The sequence below is a fragment of the Astatotilapia calliptera genome, chromosome 3 (assembly GCF_900246225.1).
Source record: "Astatotilapia calliptera chromosome 3, fAstCal1.2, whole genome shotgun sequence".
NCBI lineage: Eukaryota > Metazoa > Chordata > Actinopteri > Cichliformes > Cichlidae > Astatotilapia > Astatotilapia calliptera.
In genome coordinates this window covers 45,988,763-46,004,494 of record NC_039304.1, presented here as the reverse complement: position 1 = coordinate 46,004,494, position 15,732 = coordinate 45,988,763, and the positions used below count along the sequence as shown (strand labels likewise).

At 41.1% G+C, this 15,732-nt stretch overlaps 2 protein-coding genes across 6 annotated transcripts in view; one reads left to right on the top strand and one right to left on the bottom strand.

Moving 5' to 3' along the window:
* The window catches only part of LOC113010730 (Fc receptor-like B), a 192,557-nt gene that overhangs the window by 141,119 nt on the left and 35,706 nt on the right, over window positions 1-15,732 (top strand). The gene's annotated exons all lie outside the window — the stretch shown is intronic.
* Window positions 2,441-13,514, bottom strand: LOC113010869 (coxsackievirus and adenovirus receptor homolog). 5 transcript variants are annotated; one of them, XR_003270400.1, is made up of 5 exons: window positions 13,500-13,514; window positions 13,274-13,386; window positions 12,478-12,537; window positions 10,730-11,068; window positions 8,253-9,014 (listed from the first exon to the last, which is right to left on the bottom strand). XR_003270400.1 is itself a non-coding variant. In XM_026150125.1 (4 exons), exons 1-3 carry the CDS (start codon window positions 11,779-11,781, stop codon window positions 4,340-4,342), a joined length of 444 nt encoding a protein of 147 aa, XP_026005910.1. In that variant the 5' UTR covers window positions 11,782-12,459; the 3' UTR covers window positions 2,441-2,470; window positions 4,286-4,339. The 5 variants fall into 5 exon arrangements, 2 of the variants coding, with proteins under 2 accessions (XP_026005910.1, XP_026005901.1); XM_026150125.1 differs by lacking the exons at window positions 8,253-9,014; window positions 12,478-12,537; window positions 13,274-13,386; window positions 13,500-13,514 and adding exons at window positions 2,441-2,470; window positions 4,286-4,389; window positions 11,727-12,459; XR_003270398.1 differs by lacking the exons at window positions 13,274-13,386; window positions 13,500-13,514 and adding an exon at window positions 12,738-13,251.

Here is a 15,732-nt window from a genome sequence, read left to right as displayed (position 1 = left end):
ATGGGGTAGACAGGTGAAAGAGGTATCACAATGGAAAATGCACCACATGAGGAAAGATAAGGAGAAAAAATAACTCCCCCCAGACTGAGCTCCAACAGGGAGATCAGTTTGAGAACAGAAAAAAAACACCTCTGCACATAGTACATGAAAAACTCTTAATACACCAAAGAAACACATGACAAGCAACAGGGGTGGGTAAAGGGTGTAGCATCAGAAGGGAATAAGCATCGAAGGCATTTGGAAAGGGAGGGGGGATGAGTGTGTGCATATCAGTGTATGTGTGTGGGTGTCCAGAGTTCAGCTGAGACAGTGTCCTTCACCCTGCCAGGCTACACTGTTAGAAAAAGCATCTTGAAAAAACAGTGCTATTCCGGCAGCTGGGGCGCCAAAATACGACCGTGTAATTACAGAAAATAACTCTCACATAAAAATATGGTTATTTCCAGTAATGAAAATACAATTAGTTGCGCTAATTTGACATGGGATCTCACCTTTTTCAAGTGCTGTTAAACATTAAATTAGGAACATTTTAACGTGATCAAACAATGAAATTACCTATAAACAAGGTCAATGAATGTGGCAATATGAATCATAATACGTAAATGTACAGGAATATACAATTAACAGTTGGTTTAAATTGTTCTCTGATATGTACAACTGCACATCAGAGCCGGACCCAGTAATTGCGTTGTTTGGCTCTTCCTCTTCTCTTCTATAGCTCTGCTGCACAAACTACAGTTTTGTTCAGAATGGTAATTGCTACGAAACACATATAATAATTCTCTGGAAGTCTGACATTGTACCTCAATTAAAATGTGGCTAAGAGAACTGACTGCTCTGCTGCACATGGAGAGGATCAGCTATATATTAGAGCAGGTGTCGAACTCCAGGCCTCGAGGGCCGGTGTCCTGCAGGTTTTAAATGTGTCCTTGATCCAACACAGCTGATTCAAATGGCTAAACGACCTCCTCAACATCTCTTGAAGTTCTCCAGAGGCCTGGTAATGAACTAATCATTTGATTCAGGTGTGTTGACCCAGTGTGAGATCTAAAACCTGCAGGACACCAGCCCTCGAGGCCTTGAGTTCAACACCCCTGTATTAGAGGATAAACTTAATAAGATCTTTGATGTGTGGCAAACTTTTTTAGATAAAACACATTTATTTTTGATTGATTGTAAACAACTTGAATAACTTAGTCCACCACCTAAGCGTTGTATTTCTGTTTATTACCAGTGTTGAAGACTAACAGGGTTTAAATATCTGAGACTCTTCACCTGCTGGTTTTTATAACTTAAGAAGCCTCTTGGATGAGAGGTAAAATGTCTTCATCTAAGTCCAGTCACCTTCTTTCCTAGCTCAGGAAAGCTGGAGCAGACCTATATATTCCTGGTCTCACTTGGAGCTTGATGCTGCCATGTCACTTTGTAATAACAACTCAAGCGGACTCCGGCAGGACCACAGTGGATTTACGCTGGAGCCATAAAGCATCGGGGTGATGAGACGCAGATATTTAAATTTAATTTGGACAACAAGCTGTTGAGAGAACAGGTCTTCATGTTATGCGTGCCGAATACTGGATTACAGTCAGTGCTTTGGAGTACTCCGGTGTGGCTACTAGAGCTCGCTCAGGTCTCTTGCTGATACTCTCTATGTAATCAGAGAGCTCATCATGTTATTCATCTCTTTTTCAGCCTCACTAAATGGTGTACTGATGGATTGCCACCATTATGATAAAGTAAAGGGAGACTAGCACCCGCTGATGTCCTTAATAAAACAGACTGGGATAGCACTGGGGGTGAGGTCAAGTGCTGTATGATGCCATTTCTAGTGACCTTTCTTGACCTGCTTAATCACACTCAAATTCTCCAGTGACTGAAAAAAGTCATTCCGACTTCAGTCGGCGGCTCTGTTCTCTCAGCCACAGGATGCCCATGTCAGCAACATTACCACACTCACACCCTGTTTGGCTGAATGAGTTGTGCCATTAGGCATGCTCAGGTTGATTTGAGCTGAACATAAAGAACAACTCCACACAAACCGCAGAAAACCTCTATGTGTGCTCTATTAAACATATCTGCTAATGCTTTGCATTCTGTGTTTTTTAACATTTCTTAACACATATAAGTTGTTTTTTTCACCACTAACTTGATATTAATGACGCTGCTAAGTTACAGTGTTTCCTCGACTCCTGAGCAAAGATAAAGAGTCAGTTCAGACCTGCAGTTGGTCCTCGTGGTGTTTGAACTTGAATTCAGCCTGATTTGTTTTTCATGTCTTCTCCTCCATCATCAGTTATCAGGAGAGCAGACAGTCAAAGTACAAGAATTCAAACAAACACAGAGATTCTACTTACAGAGCAGACACAGCACAGATGTTTCCTTCATCGTCCTTCTCACTCATTTGAGCTTCTTTTCATTTCTGTCACTGACACCAAGTAAAGCCCGCCCTCTTCCTCTGAGCACCAGCTTTCTATTGGTTCAAACACAGAGGTGGGTAACTGACTTTTTTCCTTTTTTAACAATAGAAGTTATAAAATAATGTAAACATATATCTAAAGGTAACACTTCAATTTTATTTCAGAAACAAAAAAGAATGAATCACAATTCTGTTCTTTTAAACTTATGTACAAGGACTTGGACATGTAAAAAAAGTTTAAGTTGTGCACTGTTGTGACATAATCTAAATTTGACCAGTGAGATTACAATTCATGTCTATGATGCCCAAAAGCATCATATTCAACTTCATTGAATAAATCAGATGTCCTCTGCTCTCAGTGATCTGTAGTTTGATTGATGAACAAATCCATGTCCATGTGTGGACGTCCCCCTCAGTGAGAGAGGCAGATATGAGCTGAAACACAGGAATCAAACCAGGGACGCTGCTGTTATGGAGCTGAACTGGAACCATTCAGACACTGAGGCCCTCTGAACACATTTTAATTACAGCTGTGCAGAGACACACTGATGACTGACTGGAACACTATGATTCACATTTTACATGAACACCATCCTCACACATGGTTTATATTTGGCCACTAGAGGGAGATGTTGGGCTTTGAATACCAACACAGATACAAGCCGATCACCAGTGATGCTTTCAGAGTTTCTTTTGGCATGCTGTGCATGTACTGTTCATAATAAAATGGTTGTTTACTTTATTTCAAATATAGTCAGAGTTACAATGAGATCTGGACTCTTTGACTGCAGAGTTCATTCTACTTTCTGATCAGGCTGTAATATTTCTACTATAAGCTGTTTATTCTAGAGACAATGAATATATTTCATAAACACAGTCAGCAGTAAAAGTACAGTTTGATTACAGTCTGTACTTTGCTGATCCACAGACCAGCCAAGTTTTAGGTTTCCAGAGTCTCTTGCTCTTGCAAAAGCTGTCAACCCAGCAAATGTATTCATACAGAATTTTTTTTCCATAGTTTAAGACATACAATACAGATCAAAGTGATGCTCATGAAATACAGCATGCATATATTTCCCATTTTTAGTTAGAAGGAGATTTTGGGAGATTTTGTGTAGTAAAAAAAAAGGTGCTGACATACAAACTGAGAAATGGAGGTTATCTGTCTTGTACAGAGTCTATGTACAGTCTGTGGGTGGAGGATGACACACAAAGATAATCACCATTAGCTGATAAGTTAGCACTCTCACACTCTAATTCTCATCCCACGGGGACAGTCTCAAAGTTATTTGAATGTTTTGTTACTTATCTTCCTGCCTGTCCATAAGTTGCTTTGGACTGATTCTACATCACATAGCATCAAGATCAGCTGGTTAAACAAAAACGTTTATAGCCACATTAATCAGCTGAATAATGATTAAAAACATTGAGTGCCAGTATATGCAAATCTTAAGTATTAGGTAATTGCATTCAAAGTATGCAACGACGACAAGGATAAACAAAAGAGGGGGGATTGAAGACTCAAATAAAGTTTCATTGATGCAAGAAAGGAAACGTCTGACTCTGCAGCTACATTTAACACATTTGTGTGTTTGGTTTTATGATACTGCACTCTAACACTCAGTGTTCATGATCCATTTGTCTGCTGTAACTCAATGAGTATCACATAGAGTACTGCTGAGCTATAATTCATAGTATTTTATACGTTCATCATCACATAAAGTGTTTCTGTTGTCAGTTGGCTCAGTATCTGTAATTATTCTGTAACAAACGCACTCACTGATTAGGATATCATGAATCAGTGAGAACACTGAACTTCATGAACAACAGTTTTGTTCTTCCTTTAAACTAATTTCATGAAAATCCTACCGATGAACAGACACAGCAGCTCCCAGAGTGACACTAACACAGTCTGGACAGGTGTCATGATGATGCTTCAGACAGCAAGCAGCCCACAGGCTCAAGAGCCAGTTCTGTGAAAGTATAATAAAATGGATAAACAGTGAGACCAAAGTTATTAAGGTACTGTTAGAAGAATTCTCTTATAAAGTGAGACACTCAGAGTAATGAGCTTCAACGCATTTATTTACTTGCAAGGAAGCAAAAGCATTCACAGTGAAAGACAGCTGAGTTTTATTTATGCGCTTCTTACAAAGTTATCCTGGGAACAGATGTGACACTCTCATAGAAAGCAGTTACACAGTGTCCACGAGTCTAACTGTGCTTTGGATGACAGATAGCACAGGGACCACAAGACCTGAGAGGAAGAGATTAGAGGGAAAGAGAGAGCGATGCATTCAGCTTGCTGTAAAGAGTGCTGCGTAGCTCTATTTTCAGAGTCTTGCATAACTGTAACACTTTTCTAGCACTTAGCAATTAATCCATTCACTTAATAATCGACAAATTCACAAGAAAAATCATATAAACCAAAACATTCCACAAACAAAAATGGAGTTTCATACATCATTCCTTCAAAAGCAAAACAGTGCAAATCATTTCAAATGTGTGGGCACATTTCAAAACAAATAAACAGCTTTGCTTGTTGTAACAAAAGGATCCTCATAACTCACGTACTTGATACTGTTTGGTTGAAACACCCTAAAACCTCAGGATACACTTTGACCCAGGTTAGCAGCATAACAGCAACTTTTATTAATGTGTGGATTAAGACATATTTTTAATGCTAAAGTATAATTATTGTTGTTATCCATGAAACTTCAAATTTACTGCTTTACAACAAAAGCAGAAATTTTAACAAAACTAAGTCACATTACTTTTTGGTTGATTAAGATGCTAAAACAGGAAACGTTTGTTTGTTTCCCTGACAACATTGGATGAAGATGTAGATGAACAAACACTGTAGTTCACATAGTCTGCAGGAGGTTGGATCAGACCTGCTCAGTGGTTTGTTTGCACTGATTCCAGGTCAGATCAGCTCTGCTTCACCTGTATGGGCTCAAATTGTGGTCATAAATATTTTGTACTTGTAAATCAGGCTTTGTATGTGTAAAAACAATTTGTATGTGTAAAAACAATTTGTGTGTGGACTTAGCCAAAAAATACGTGTGAAACTCTGCACTCAAGTTTCATGTAACAAGTATAAATTTTGACCCTGTTTTTCTTCCTTTCATCTGATTGGCCAATGTCAATCACAAATTTAACTATCCAATCAGAGAACAGATGGGTTTGGCTGTCGGAGGGGCGCTTTATGGAGCTTCAGGTCCTTGAAGGGTGATACAGTTTGAAGCTGGAGGATCTCTATATAAATATCTGATAGCAGTTAGGGCCCCTAACTTTCAGCAGCTGTTGAAAGGATAAAGTTGTGGTATATCAGTGGTTAGAAATACCATTATTACTTTAGGATTAGTTTAACACAAAGTCAGGGCTGACCCGGGACCATTGCTGTGAGTCACAGTGCGCAGCATAAAAGTCCTTTCACATCAGACGCATCGGATGTGCTGCTAATGCTAACTGCTAACTAAAAGCCAAGGATCCAGAATTTGTTGCTGGCTGCTGGGCTCTGTGGGTGTTTTCAGCAGCTCTACCTGTACTAGATGCACCTGCTTCTTGTCTTTTCTATCTCTGACTTTATGTGAACTACAAGAGTTTTTTTTTGCTGGTTCTTTAAATGTTCAATAAAAACATGTATGCTAATTCACAACGAAGAAAGCTTTGTAACCATCCCCAATAGTGAAGACTGTCATTTCCACAATACTGCCCCGCCCCCCCACCCTAGGTCCACAGCGCTGTTGAAAAGGCTCTGGAGGTCCCTGTATTAAGCATGTAAACCTGTGACACATAAATCACCAAACTTAGACACCACAGACTGTTTTCCTTCGTGGTGATGAAGGAAAACGCTGGGCTGGGATGTATAAGGGCATTTATTCCCTTCTAGGACCTGAAGCTCCATAAAGCACCCCTTCAATAGCCAAACCCACCTGTTCTTTGATTGGATAGTTAAATTTGTGATTGACATGACATTGGCCAATGAGATAAAAGGAAGAAAAACAGGGTCAATATTCGTACTTGTAACTTGAAACTTGAGTGCAGAGTTTCACACGTATTTTTTGACTAAATCCACACACAAATCTTTTTTACACACACACACACACACACACACACACACACACACACACACACACACACACACACACACACACACACACACACACACACAAATCCTGATTTACAAGTACAAAATATTTATGACCACAATTTGAGCCCATACACCTGGGGCCCGTTCTTCGTACCTCGCTAAGTAGGTTAGCCGGATTAGATTGTTGACGATTTCGCGTGATCCTGGATCAGTCGGTTCCCCGAAGCTCATCCGGGACTTGCTGTCATAGCAACAGAGCCGTAAGCGTAAACCTGCTCGGGAGCAGGTTTACTTTATGTAAACAGGATTAGATCGCGGCCACGCAGGTATGTCCGCTTCATTTATACGAAAGCAACAGCGATATTTTTCCACTGTTTCACCATAAATAAATATTATCAATGTAACTAAAGATAATGCAGCACTTGATCCTTTTATTGATGTCACACAGATACATACAGGTCATTTCCTAAAAAAGGGAAATGTACTATTAACATACTATTACATGTATGTGATTATTACAGATGCAATTCATATTTCAGAGTAGTAATTGTAAATTACTTCGTGTAATCAAGATGAGAGACCACGGCTATAAAAGCGAAGGTGGATTTGGGAAGCCTGTCGCAGCCATGTCCTGTCCGTATACGCGACCAACCCATTGCGGAAGGTGCAAGATTGATAAGGAGAGTCCTCAGAATTCAGCGTATATTGCGGGACAGACAGGATCCTTTAGCTCAGCGCGACAGTGTGCTCATAGAGAGATATCGATATTCCCGTGAGGGTATTATTTACTTAACCAACTTGTTGACGAGGGGGTGCAGGACCACCACCTGTCTTTTGTTCCTCTGCCCTTTTCTTGGTTGCTGTTATGAACAAACTAACAGAGTAATAGAGTATTACAGGCCAGTATTACCTTGCCAAGAGACGCAAAGCAATCTAAGAGATAAATATTACCATTCTGTAGAATACTCCTGTATTCCACTTTTACTTGTTCCCATGTTCTTGTGGGTCCTGTTGTGGCTCTAATGTGAAAGGGGATATAATATAACATATTATAATATAATATAATGCCATATGATATTGGACAATATAGTGTCATATGATAGATCTACCCTACCGCCTACTGGTGTTGGCCAGAGGGGCCGATGGCGCGATATGGCAGCCTGGCTACAACCGTAGCTGCCTCCACCAGTGTGTGAATGTGGGAGTGAATGAATAGTGGTATCGTAAAGCGCTTTGGGTGCCTTGGAAAGCGCTATATAAACCCAATCCATTATTATTATTATTATTATTAAATTACCTACGAGTTTGATTTGTCAGCAACTTTCTGCCAGCCCTCTCTCCTTGCTTTTGCAGCCTTTGCAGTGTTCTCTTGCGTTTTAATTAAACTCTGAAACTCCTGAAATCCCTCACTCAAGAGTTCTTGCTCTGCTGCCGGAAAATACCGAGCACGCCCCTTCGACATTTTCGCCGACCAATCAGCGGGTTGCCGATCAATGTTTCTACTATCGATGCGTAGCCCCTTTTACGACACCCAGTGATGTCACATTCCTGCGTCCAGCTGTAGTAATCGTCAACAGCAGGTGTGTTCGGGGAACCGGATTAGCGAGCTCACGGTTAGCGCGATGATTTGATCTTGGATGTGTCATTTGATCTTGGATGTAGTAAGCGACGTACGAAGAACGGGCCCCTGGTTCAACAAGTCAGAAAACTTCAAATGTAAATAAAGCTCCACAGACAGAAAACAAATGAATCAAGACTGAATTAAGAAAAACATTCAGTAATACTGTTTGTAAAACAATGAACAAACACATTTGCCACATAAGACAAATCACTTCACAGGCTGAAGTGATGTGTGAGCGGTGTTGTGAGAGAGAAATCTGCACCTCTAAGGTAAATAAACCAAAGTGTCTGAGGACAAGGAAAAAGCACAGCTTTCTGAAATGTTTGCGTGATGACTGATATCATTACTTCATCCTGTGAGACTCACTGTGGCTCAAAGAAAGAAGGAAACAGCTGGAGAACAAACTGAACCTGATGTGCAATCGACATGGCAAACAGACAAGATAAGATGTGTTTGAAATAAAATTTTATAAAAACTCTGAATCATTTCATTTAATATCTTATTGTTATGTACTGACTTTATCGCTGCCTTACAGTTTTTGAGCCTTTGTAGTTCACAGAGTGTCTGACAGACAGAGACACACTAACACAGTCTGAACAGCTTTGATGATAATCAGAGGGATTTAACATCAAACCAACTCTGGGCGTGTTTGATGTCTGTCTGCTGGATGATCAGATCCTCTGTCTGTACCTCAATGTTCACTGACAACACAGAGTCTGAACAGCAGCAGGAGAAAAACTCTGAGACATTTCAAACAGGCTGCAGTTCATCAGGACGCTGCCTCTGCTGTTGTTTATGTTTTCTGTAGATCAAAAATCCAACAACAGCAACAACAAGAAGCACAGCAGACACTGACACACCGACTTTCCATCCTGATTGACCTGCAGGTAAGAAACAGGTGTTCAGAAAAAACAAGCATAAGAAACAAACAGGAATAGAACAGAACAGAATAGCTCTTTTTAGTCGTTGAACACGTAAAACCAAATGTGCTGGAATAAAATATAAATAGCTGAGAGCAGGAATAAATAGCAAACGGGAGAAATATCTATAACAACAAGATAAAGGCACATATTAGAGAACAACATAGTTGCAGCAAAGTGCTTTAAAGTAGTGCAAAGAAAAGACTTTGTCCGAATAGAGTTCATGTGTGTTTGCCTGAGTGATGATGGAGGTACTCAGACCATGGCTCAGATCGGTGATACGGGTCTGCAAGAGTGGGATGTGGAGGGACAGTGTTGGTTAACAGTGCAAATGGCTGAGAGGAAGAAGCTGTTAGTGAGTCTGGAGGTTTGGGACTTGATAGACCTGAGGGGTCAACCAGAGGGCAGCGGGTCAAACAGGTGGTGGGCGGGGAACAAAGGGTCACCTGTGGTGGTCCTGGTCTTCCTGAGACAGGAGGATCTAGTGATGATCCCCAGGGGTTGCAGAGGGCAGACAATGACTTTTTGGGCAGTGGTAATTACCCTCAGTGCAGCCTTGTTCTCAGTTGTGGCCCTGTGTAGCAAACACCCAGGCAGCAGGAGAACACACTCTCCACTGAGGAGCAGCAGAAGGCCAGCAGCAGCTTCTGGTCCAGGTTATTCTTTCTCAGGACAAAGAGCAAGTGCAGTTGCTGCTGGGCCTTGGGAGTTAGTGTCCAGGTGAGATCAGTGGAGTTATGGGTGCCCAGAAACCTGAAGGTGGTGACAGATTCCAAGAATCCATCCATTTTCTTCCACTTATCCTGGGCTGGGGTGCGGGGGCAGCAGCTTAAGCAGAAAAGCCCCGACCCAGCCACCTCCTCCAGCCTTTCCAGAAGAGCACCAATGCATTCCCACGCCAGCTGATGGATATTATCTCGCCAGCGTGTCCTATTTCTACCCTGGGGCGTCCTCCCTGTGGGACATGCCCAGAACACCTCACCCAGGAGGCGCCCACAAGGCATCCTAGTCAGTTGCCTGAAACACCTCAGTAATAAGTAAATAAAAGTTTATTTGTATAGCACCTTTCAAGATAAAAATGACACAGGCTGAGGAGTGTGATCCTCCTACAGATGGTCGGTCAGACTGACTGAGGATGCTTAGGAAGTCTGTGATCAAAGAGCAGGTGGCAGAGGGGATCTGAATCCTAACATAACTCTTCCTGATCTCCATATGGATCAGTGCTCTGTGAAAGGTGTTGATGCCGGCATCCTCCGTGGACCTACTTGCTCTGTAAGCAAACTAGTGGGACAAGATGGCAGTTCGTATGGTAGTATGCAGTGGCACAGAACTCCAGACTACTGCGCACCTTTTTTGTATATTTGATACCTTTTTCTTACATTTTCCTGCAACACACTGATCACTTTCAGTTGTTAGGAACTAATAGAAATTGCCCACCACCGGAACTTGGACTTTGGACGGACAGTATCCTACCCGAGATTGTAAAAGCACCATGTGATGTGTGGGTGAGTTTGGGAACAGACGGCACAGGGAGAGAAAATAAAAGCAGGATGCAGAGCTGGCTATCATATCCAGCTGCGATAACAACATTATCACTTCCAACTTATAATCAGTAAACAGCAACCAGGAAGCAGCTTCACCTCTGATCACACACACACTGAACTCTACTCACTCACCTGGAGGTTCAGCATGCAGGTAGACACTGGTGATGAGACTTAAACTTTCTCTCTGTCTCTGAACACGGCAGTCGTATGTTCCAGTGTCATTAATCATCACATCCTTCAGAATCAGAGACGCGTCTCCATCCTTCATCTGTCTGTCCTGCAGATCCACTCTGTTCTTAAAAGATGGATACTGGTTGTCTAAATCGAACTGCCCATTCTGCTGCAAAAGAACATGTTGTGGCTCCAGGTCAGCTCGGCTCCACTCTACAACTATGATCTTGTTGATGCTGTTTGGAGCTCGACATGTCAGAGTCACGTCCTGTCCACACTCAGCTGTGATGGTTTTCTGGTCTGAAAGAGGAAACAACACAGGAGAAAGGTTAAAGGTCAAATTACAACGGTTCACTTCTACAGCAGCCAAACAAACAAAAACACACCAACACATCACTTTTAATTTAAACATTTGATGAGCTGGGACAACATCCTCATTTGGATTTGACAGTGGTGGATGGTTTCTCAGTTTAGGTCATGCTTCATAATAAGTGCCCAAATGCAGGACTTGTTTCTAGAAGGATGTTAGAGTCACCAGTTCAAGCAGATGATGTTCTTTAGGATTATTTGTCACTCCTGCTTATATGTTGTAGATTGTAGCTGCTTTAATCCACAAAGAGCAGAAAGGCATCAGAAGCAGCAGCCTGATCACAGCCTGAACACAAAGAAAACAAATCTACTGGAGCTCACAACACTGGTTATTATGGGACTCTTTTAGAGGACACTCTTTCCCCACACTGCACAGCTACACCTGAACTTCAGCTTCCTCCACCTAAACCTCCAAATTTGACCCTTATTATTCATAACAGTATAACTGTGCATGACAGTAGCTGTGTTTTGTATAAACACTTATACAGTGAAGCGTGCTGATAATATGAATAGTATGAAAATTGCTCTCAGGGAAATATATTTAATATGCAGCCATTACTTCCGGTTTTATGTCAAAGTTAAATCTCACCTGCAGAGACGAACACGGCAAACATCAAAGTGAATGACGTAATTACAGCGGACATTTCCGGTGTTCTGACTCTTAGTTTGTTCTAAATGTCTCAGTCTGTCCTGGGATTAAAATGTAGGCTGAAAGAAAGCAATTGGATCAGTAACGTTTGTTTTAAGGAAGTTGTGACGTTGTGACGATTGGTACGCTGCACTGCGGGGTCGAGTAGAAACAAGCGCGTCACACCAGAAGAGGTGAAGTCGAAAGAAAGTTTTATTCTTTCTGTTCTTGAACCATCCTCGCAGGAAAAATCTGAACCTGCTTCATGTGTCAGTCGTCATGTATGAACCGTTTTTGTCTTTGAAGCAGAAGTTTGTTTTGTCTCTGCACCGAGTTTGTTTCCCACAGCAAGTTTCGAGCTCACATCCTGCTGCACCTCTTCCTGCTTCGATTTAGGCTTCAGCTCCGAGGTCTGTGTCTGCCGAGCAGCTTATCAAACATCACCGCGACACAACTCTGACTAACCTGAGAACCAGCAGCAGCTTGCACCAGTTTACAAAACCAGTAGCCTGTGTAAATCACCAGTCCATCCAGTGCTGTCCGATTAAAGAACAAAGACTCATCAGTTTTAGAATTTGAGGTTTTCTGCTAAGTTTCCTCCTTTTCTATGGAGGTGAATTGTAAAGTGAAACCTTCAAACTGATTTTTTTTAGCTTTTCTTTTAGCTTAAAAGACTAAAAGTGAGTTTTAGAAAAAGAAAGAAAACACTTACTGTTGTTCTGAAGGACGTCTGGAACCCTCGAAGGCCTCTGTGGTCACCAGGGTGGAAAATCTGAAAGACAATAAAACACACACATTAGATTTCTTTGTCTCTGTCACACAGACACGGACGTCCACACAGACCCACCCAGCCTCGCGTCTCCTTCACACACACAGACAAACTAAATCAATATAACAACAATTCTTTGAGAATTATTAATAATAATTTAACCAGAGTGACACTCAGTTTGTTTTATAACAGTTAAATCTCACCCGCAGAGACAAACATGAAGCCTCATCGAACATCAGCAACGTGGAGCAGAGTGACGCAGTTACAGCAGACATTTCCGTGTCTCTGCTGCTGCTGATCTGACTCTTAGTTTGTCCTAAATGTCTGAGTCTGTCGGTATTTTCACCGAATAACTGAACCTGAGTTTAAATCTGACGACACAAGTTTAAATTTAAGGTTTAAAATAAAGCTGAAAGTCACTGACTGTTAGAACAGATCTGTCGTTCAGGCGCTCGGTCTAACTCCACACTTCAACGGTGTAACGTCTCGTACGGAAGTGACGTTGAAGTGACGTCGACCAATAAAATTATCGAGCAATGATTTCATGGTTCAGGATTTACAGGTTTAACGTCCGCTAGAAAGAAAATGACATTTTAAATGAAGTCTCGCTCAGTTTTGAAACAGTTTTTCTGTTTAAACATTTTTGTGGGTGGATGTTAACCAAACTGTAACCATGACAACTGAAACTTTTTACCTAAAACACTGAAAATGATGTTAGAAAAAGACAGCAAACACTTACTGTTGTTCTCAGGAAATCTGTTAAACCCTCAAACACTCTTCTAATCATCAGGATGCAACAAAAATCCATATAAAGATAAAAAGTGTGAGGTTGGTATAATCCATCTGCTTTCTCTGTAGGTCAAAAGAAACCTACTGAAGGCTTATTCAACACAAGCAATTAGAAAAAATAGTAAATTAAAATACTGCGTGGGTGAACTCGACTGTGTACAACCAGCTGAACTAACCTGTCTATCGTTTTGCTTTGACTTCCTGTTTTGCAGACATCTGCTTAGCAAAACCATTCAACCCACAGTCGACCACAATTGCAAAGTGACAGATGAATTAAAGTAACAGGAAATGAACCTGTAGAGAAAACCTTTCACTCTGTCTGTCAGTTAATTGAAATAAACTTGTTCTAATGAATAAAGTCAAAGGTCATGACCTGCACAGCTGTTCTGAAGAACTTTGTCCACCTTTGATTGTCTTTAAGTTGTGTTGGAGCCACAGAGAGCAAATCTTTGTTCTTCATGGAGAACCAGTGAGGCTGTTTGGACTTTCCTATGAAACATCAGTGCAGGAGTCTCTCAGTACATCTGTTTACAGTGAGGACAAAGAAGCAGCAGAAACACACACAGAGGAAACATGTAGAGACAGGCAGCAGCAAATAGTCCGCAGGGAGAGAGGGCATGCATCAGCTGCAGCACTTCCTGGAAATCACATGATTGTAATCACTAAACAGCTAAAAGAGGTCATTAACACTTAATGTTGTTCTGAAGGGTCTCTGAGACCCTCAAACACTCTTCTGATCATCAGGATGGGAAAACAGTTTTGGAAGTTTTATTCCACACAAAGAAAAGGTTTTTGAAAAATGAAAACAGTTCTTTAGAAAGCAACAAGTTCAAATCTGTGGGTAAACTGCACTGTGCCCCAAGTAAGCACAGACCAACTTCCTGTTATCTCCCTTTGATGTTATGTCTATACAGACACGTCTTGTATCTGCAGTGCCCATCACATGTCTGAGTAAGAAATCTTGATGAATGTAGCTGAAATATGTGTGTGGGTTGCCATGACAACAGTAGAAGAGCGTCTGAGATCGTTATAGTTTTTCTATTTGTTTTCTTTATTTGGTACTCATGTTTATGTGTTATATACTTGTGCACTTTGTGAAAAGAAGTAAGTGGCTGAGATGGATGTCATATTGATAGCATCTTACCTGTTTCTAGTTTTCACGGTGCGCCGTGATTGTGAGAGGAATAAAAAGGAATTGTGGACGTGAAGCGTGGATTCTTTTGACCAGAGTAGATACACAAAGCAACAGGAAGTGAACTTGTTCCATAAAACAGGTTGAACACATGTGCAGAGACAACGCCCCACTCTGTTTGTGAATTTAGATCATCTTGGTCTGATTAATAAAAGGTCGTGACCTCCTGTACAAACACAAAACAGAAAAAAGGACAAGACTCTACAGGCCTCAGTGATCAGGGAAAATGTTGAAGTTCATGACACAATTAGAAAAAGACTGCAAGCTGCACTACATGAGAGAAATCTCCATTGGCAGGTAAGATAAAGAAACTATATATATATATAAACTATTTTACATCTTTATAGTGAAAAAAAGAATATAAACAATACTTGTGTGTGCACGAATATGTTAAGAAGTATATTTGATTGTTTGTTCTACTTTTTAAAATTTATTTATACGGTAAAACTGTTAATTTTCATTTGTTGCCTCAAGGCCACACTGTGCAGTTAGCTTAATTTTTTTCAGGTGATATAATGCATTTGCATATGTGTGTAGAGATGTGTTTGTGTGCATTTATATGATCAAAGTCAATGTTTTTTATGTCACAATCTACCGGTTCCCACTGTTTCAATTCTTTGGAATTGTTTGCCTTTTTTGCAATCGATTCCCTTATCGACTCCAGTCGCCCCGAATGACGTCACCACGTTGCGGAGCGTCATTTACCTGGCAGGAAACACGGCGCCTAAGCGGCTCAAAGGCTCAAAAGTTTGGTTATACTTTACGAGAACAGATCACAACAGGGCAACTTGCAATACTTGCAAAGTAGATATTTCATTTAATGGAGGAAACACTACGAATATGCAAAAGCATTTGCTCACAAAACACGCGATAACCTTAAATGAATGTCGTGTTTTTAATTCCGCTCCGGCCTCGTGAATCTCAACCCAGCAGCAGCGGTAACGTTTGCACGTCCTCTCCCGTTAATGCGGCAGGTAAATAATCAACTAACAGTGCATATTATAGTGTATATAACAGTGTATATTAAGCGTGATCTGCCTTATTACAAAACCTGCCATTACTGTGCATTTAGGTGACCATGATGAGAGAGACAGACAGAGTCTGGCTGGCTCAGATGCCGGTGTTCTGACAAAACGTCCTACCTTGTCAAAACATCCTACCGTAGCGTAAATTTATGGCCTTGTCTATCAATCCGTGCTACCTTATCAGAATTTGCT

Bases quoted from the DNA above. Each gene is read 5' to 3' on its own strand.
- LOC113010869 (XM_026150116.1), bottom strand. From the start codon at position 11,781: ATGTCCGCTGTAATTACGTCATTCACTTTGATGTTTGCCGTGTTCGTC. The intron at 11,069-11,726 runs GTGAGATTTAAC...TTCCTCTTTCAG, and splicing joins TGCCGTGTTCGTCTCTGCAG to ACCAGAAAACCATCACAGCT. The intron at 9,015-10,729 runs GTGAGTGAGTAG...TCTTACCTGCAG, and splicing joins CCTGCATGCTGAACCTCCAG to GTCAATCAGGATGGAAAGTC.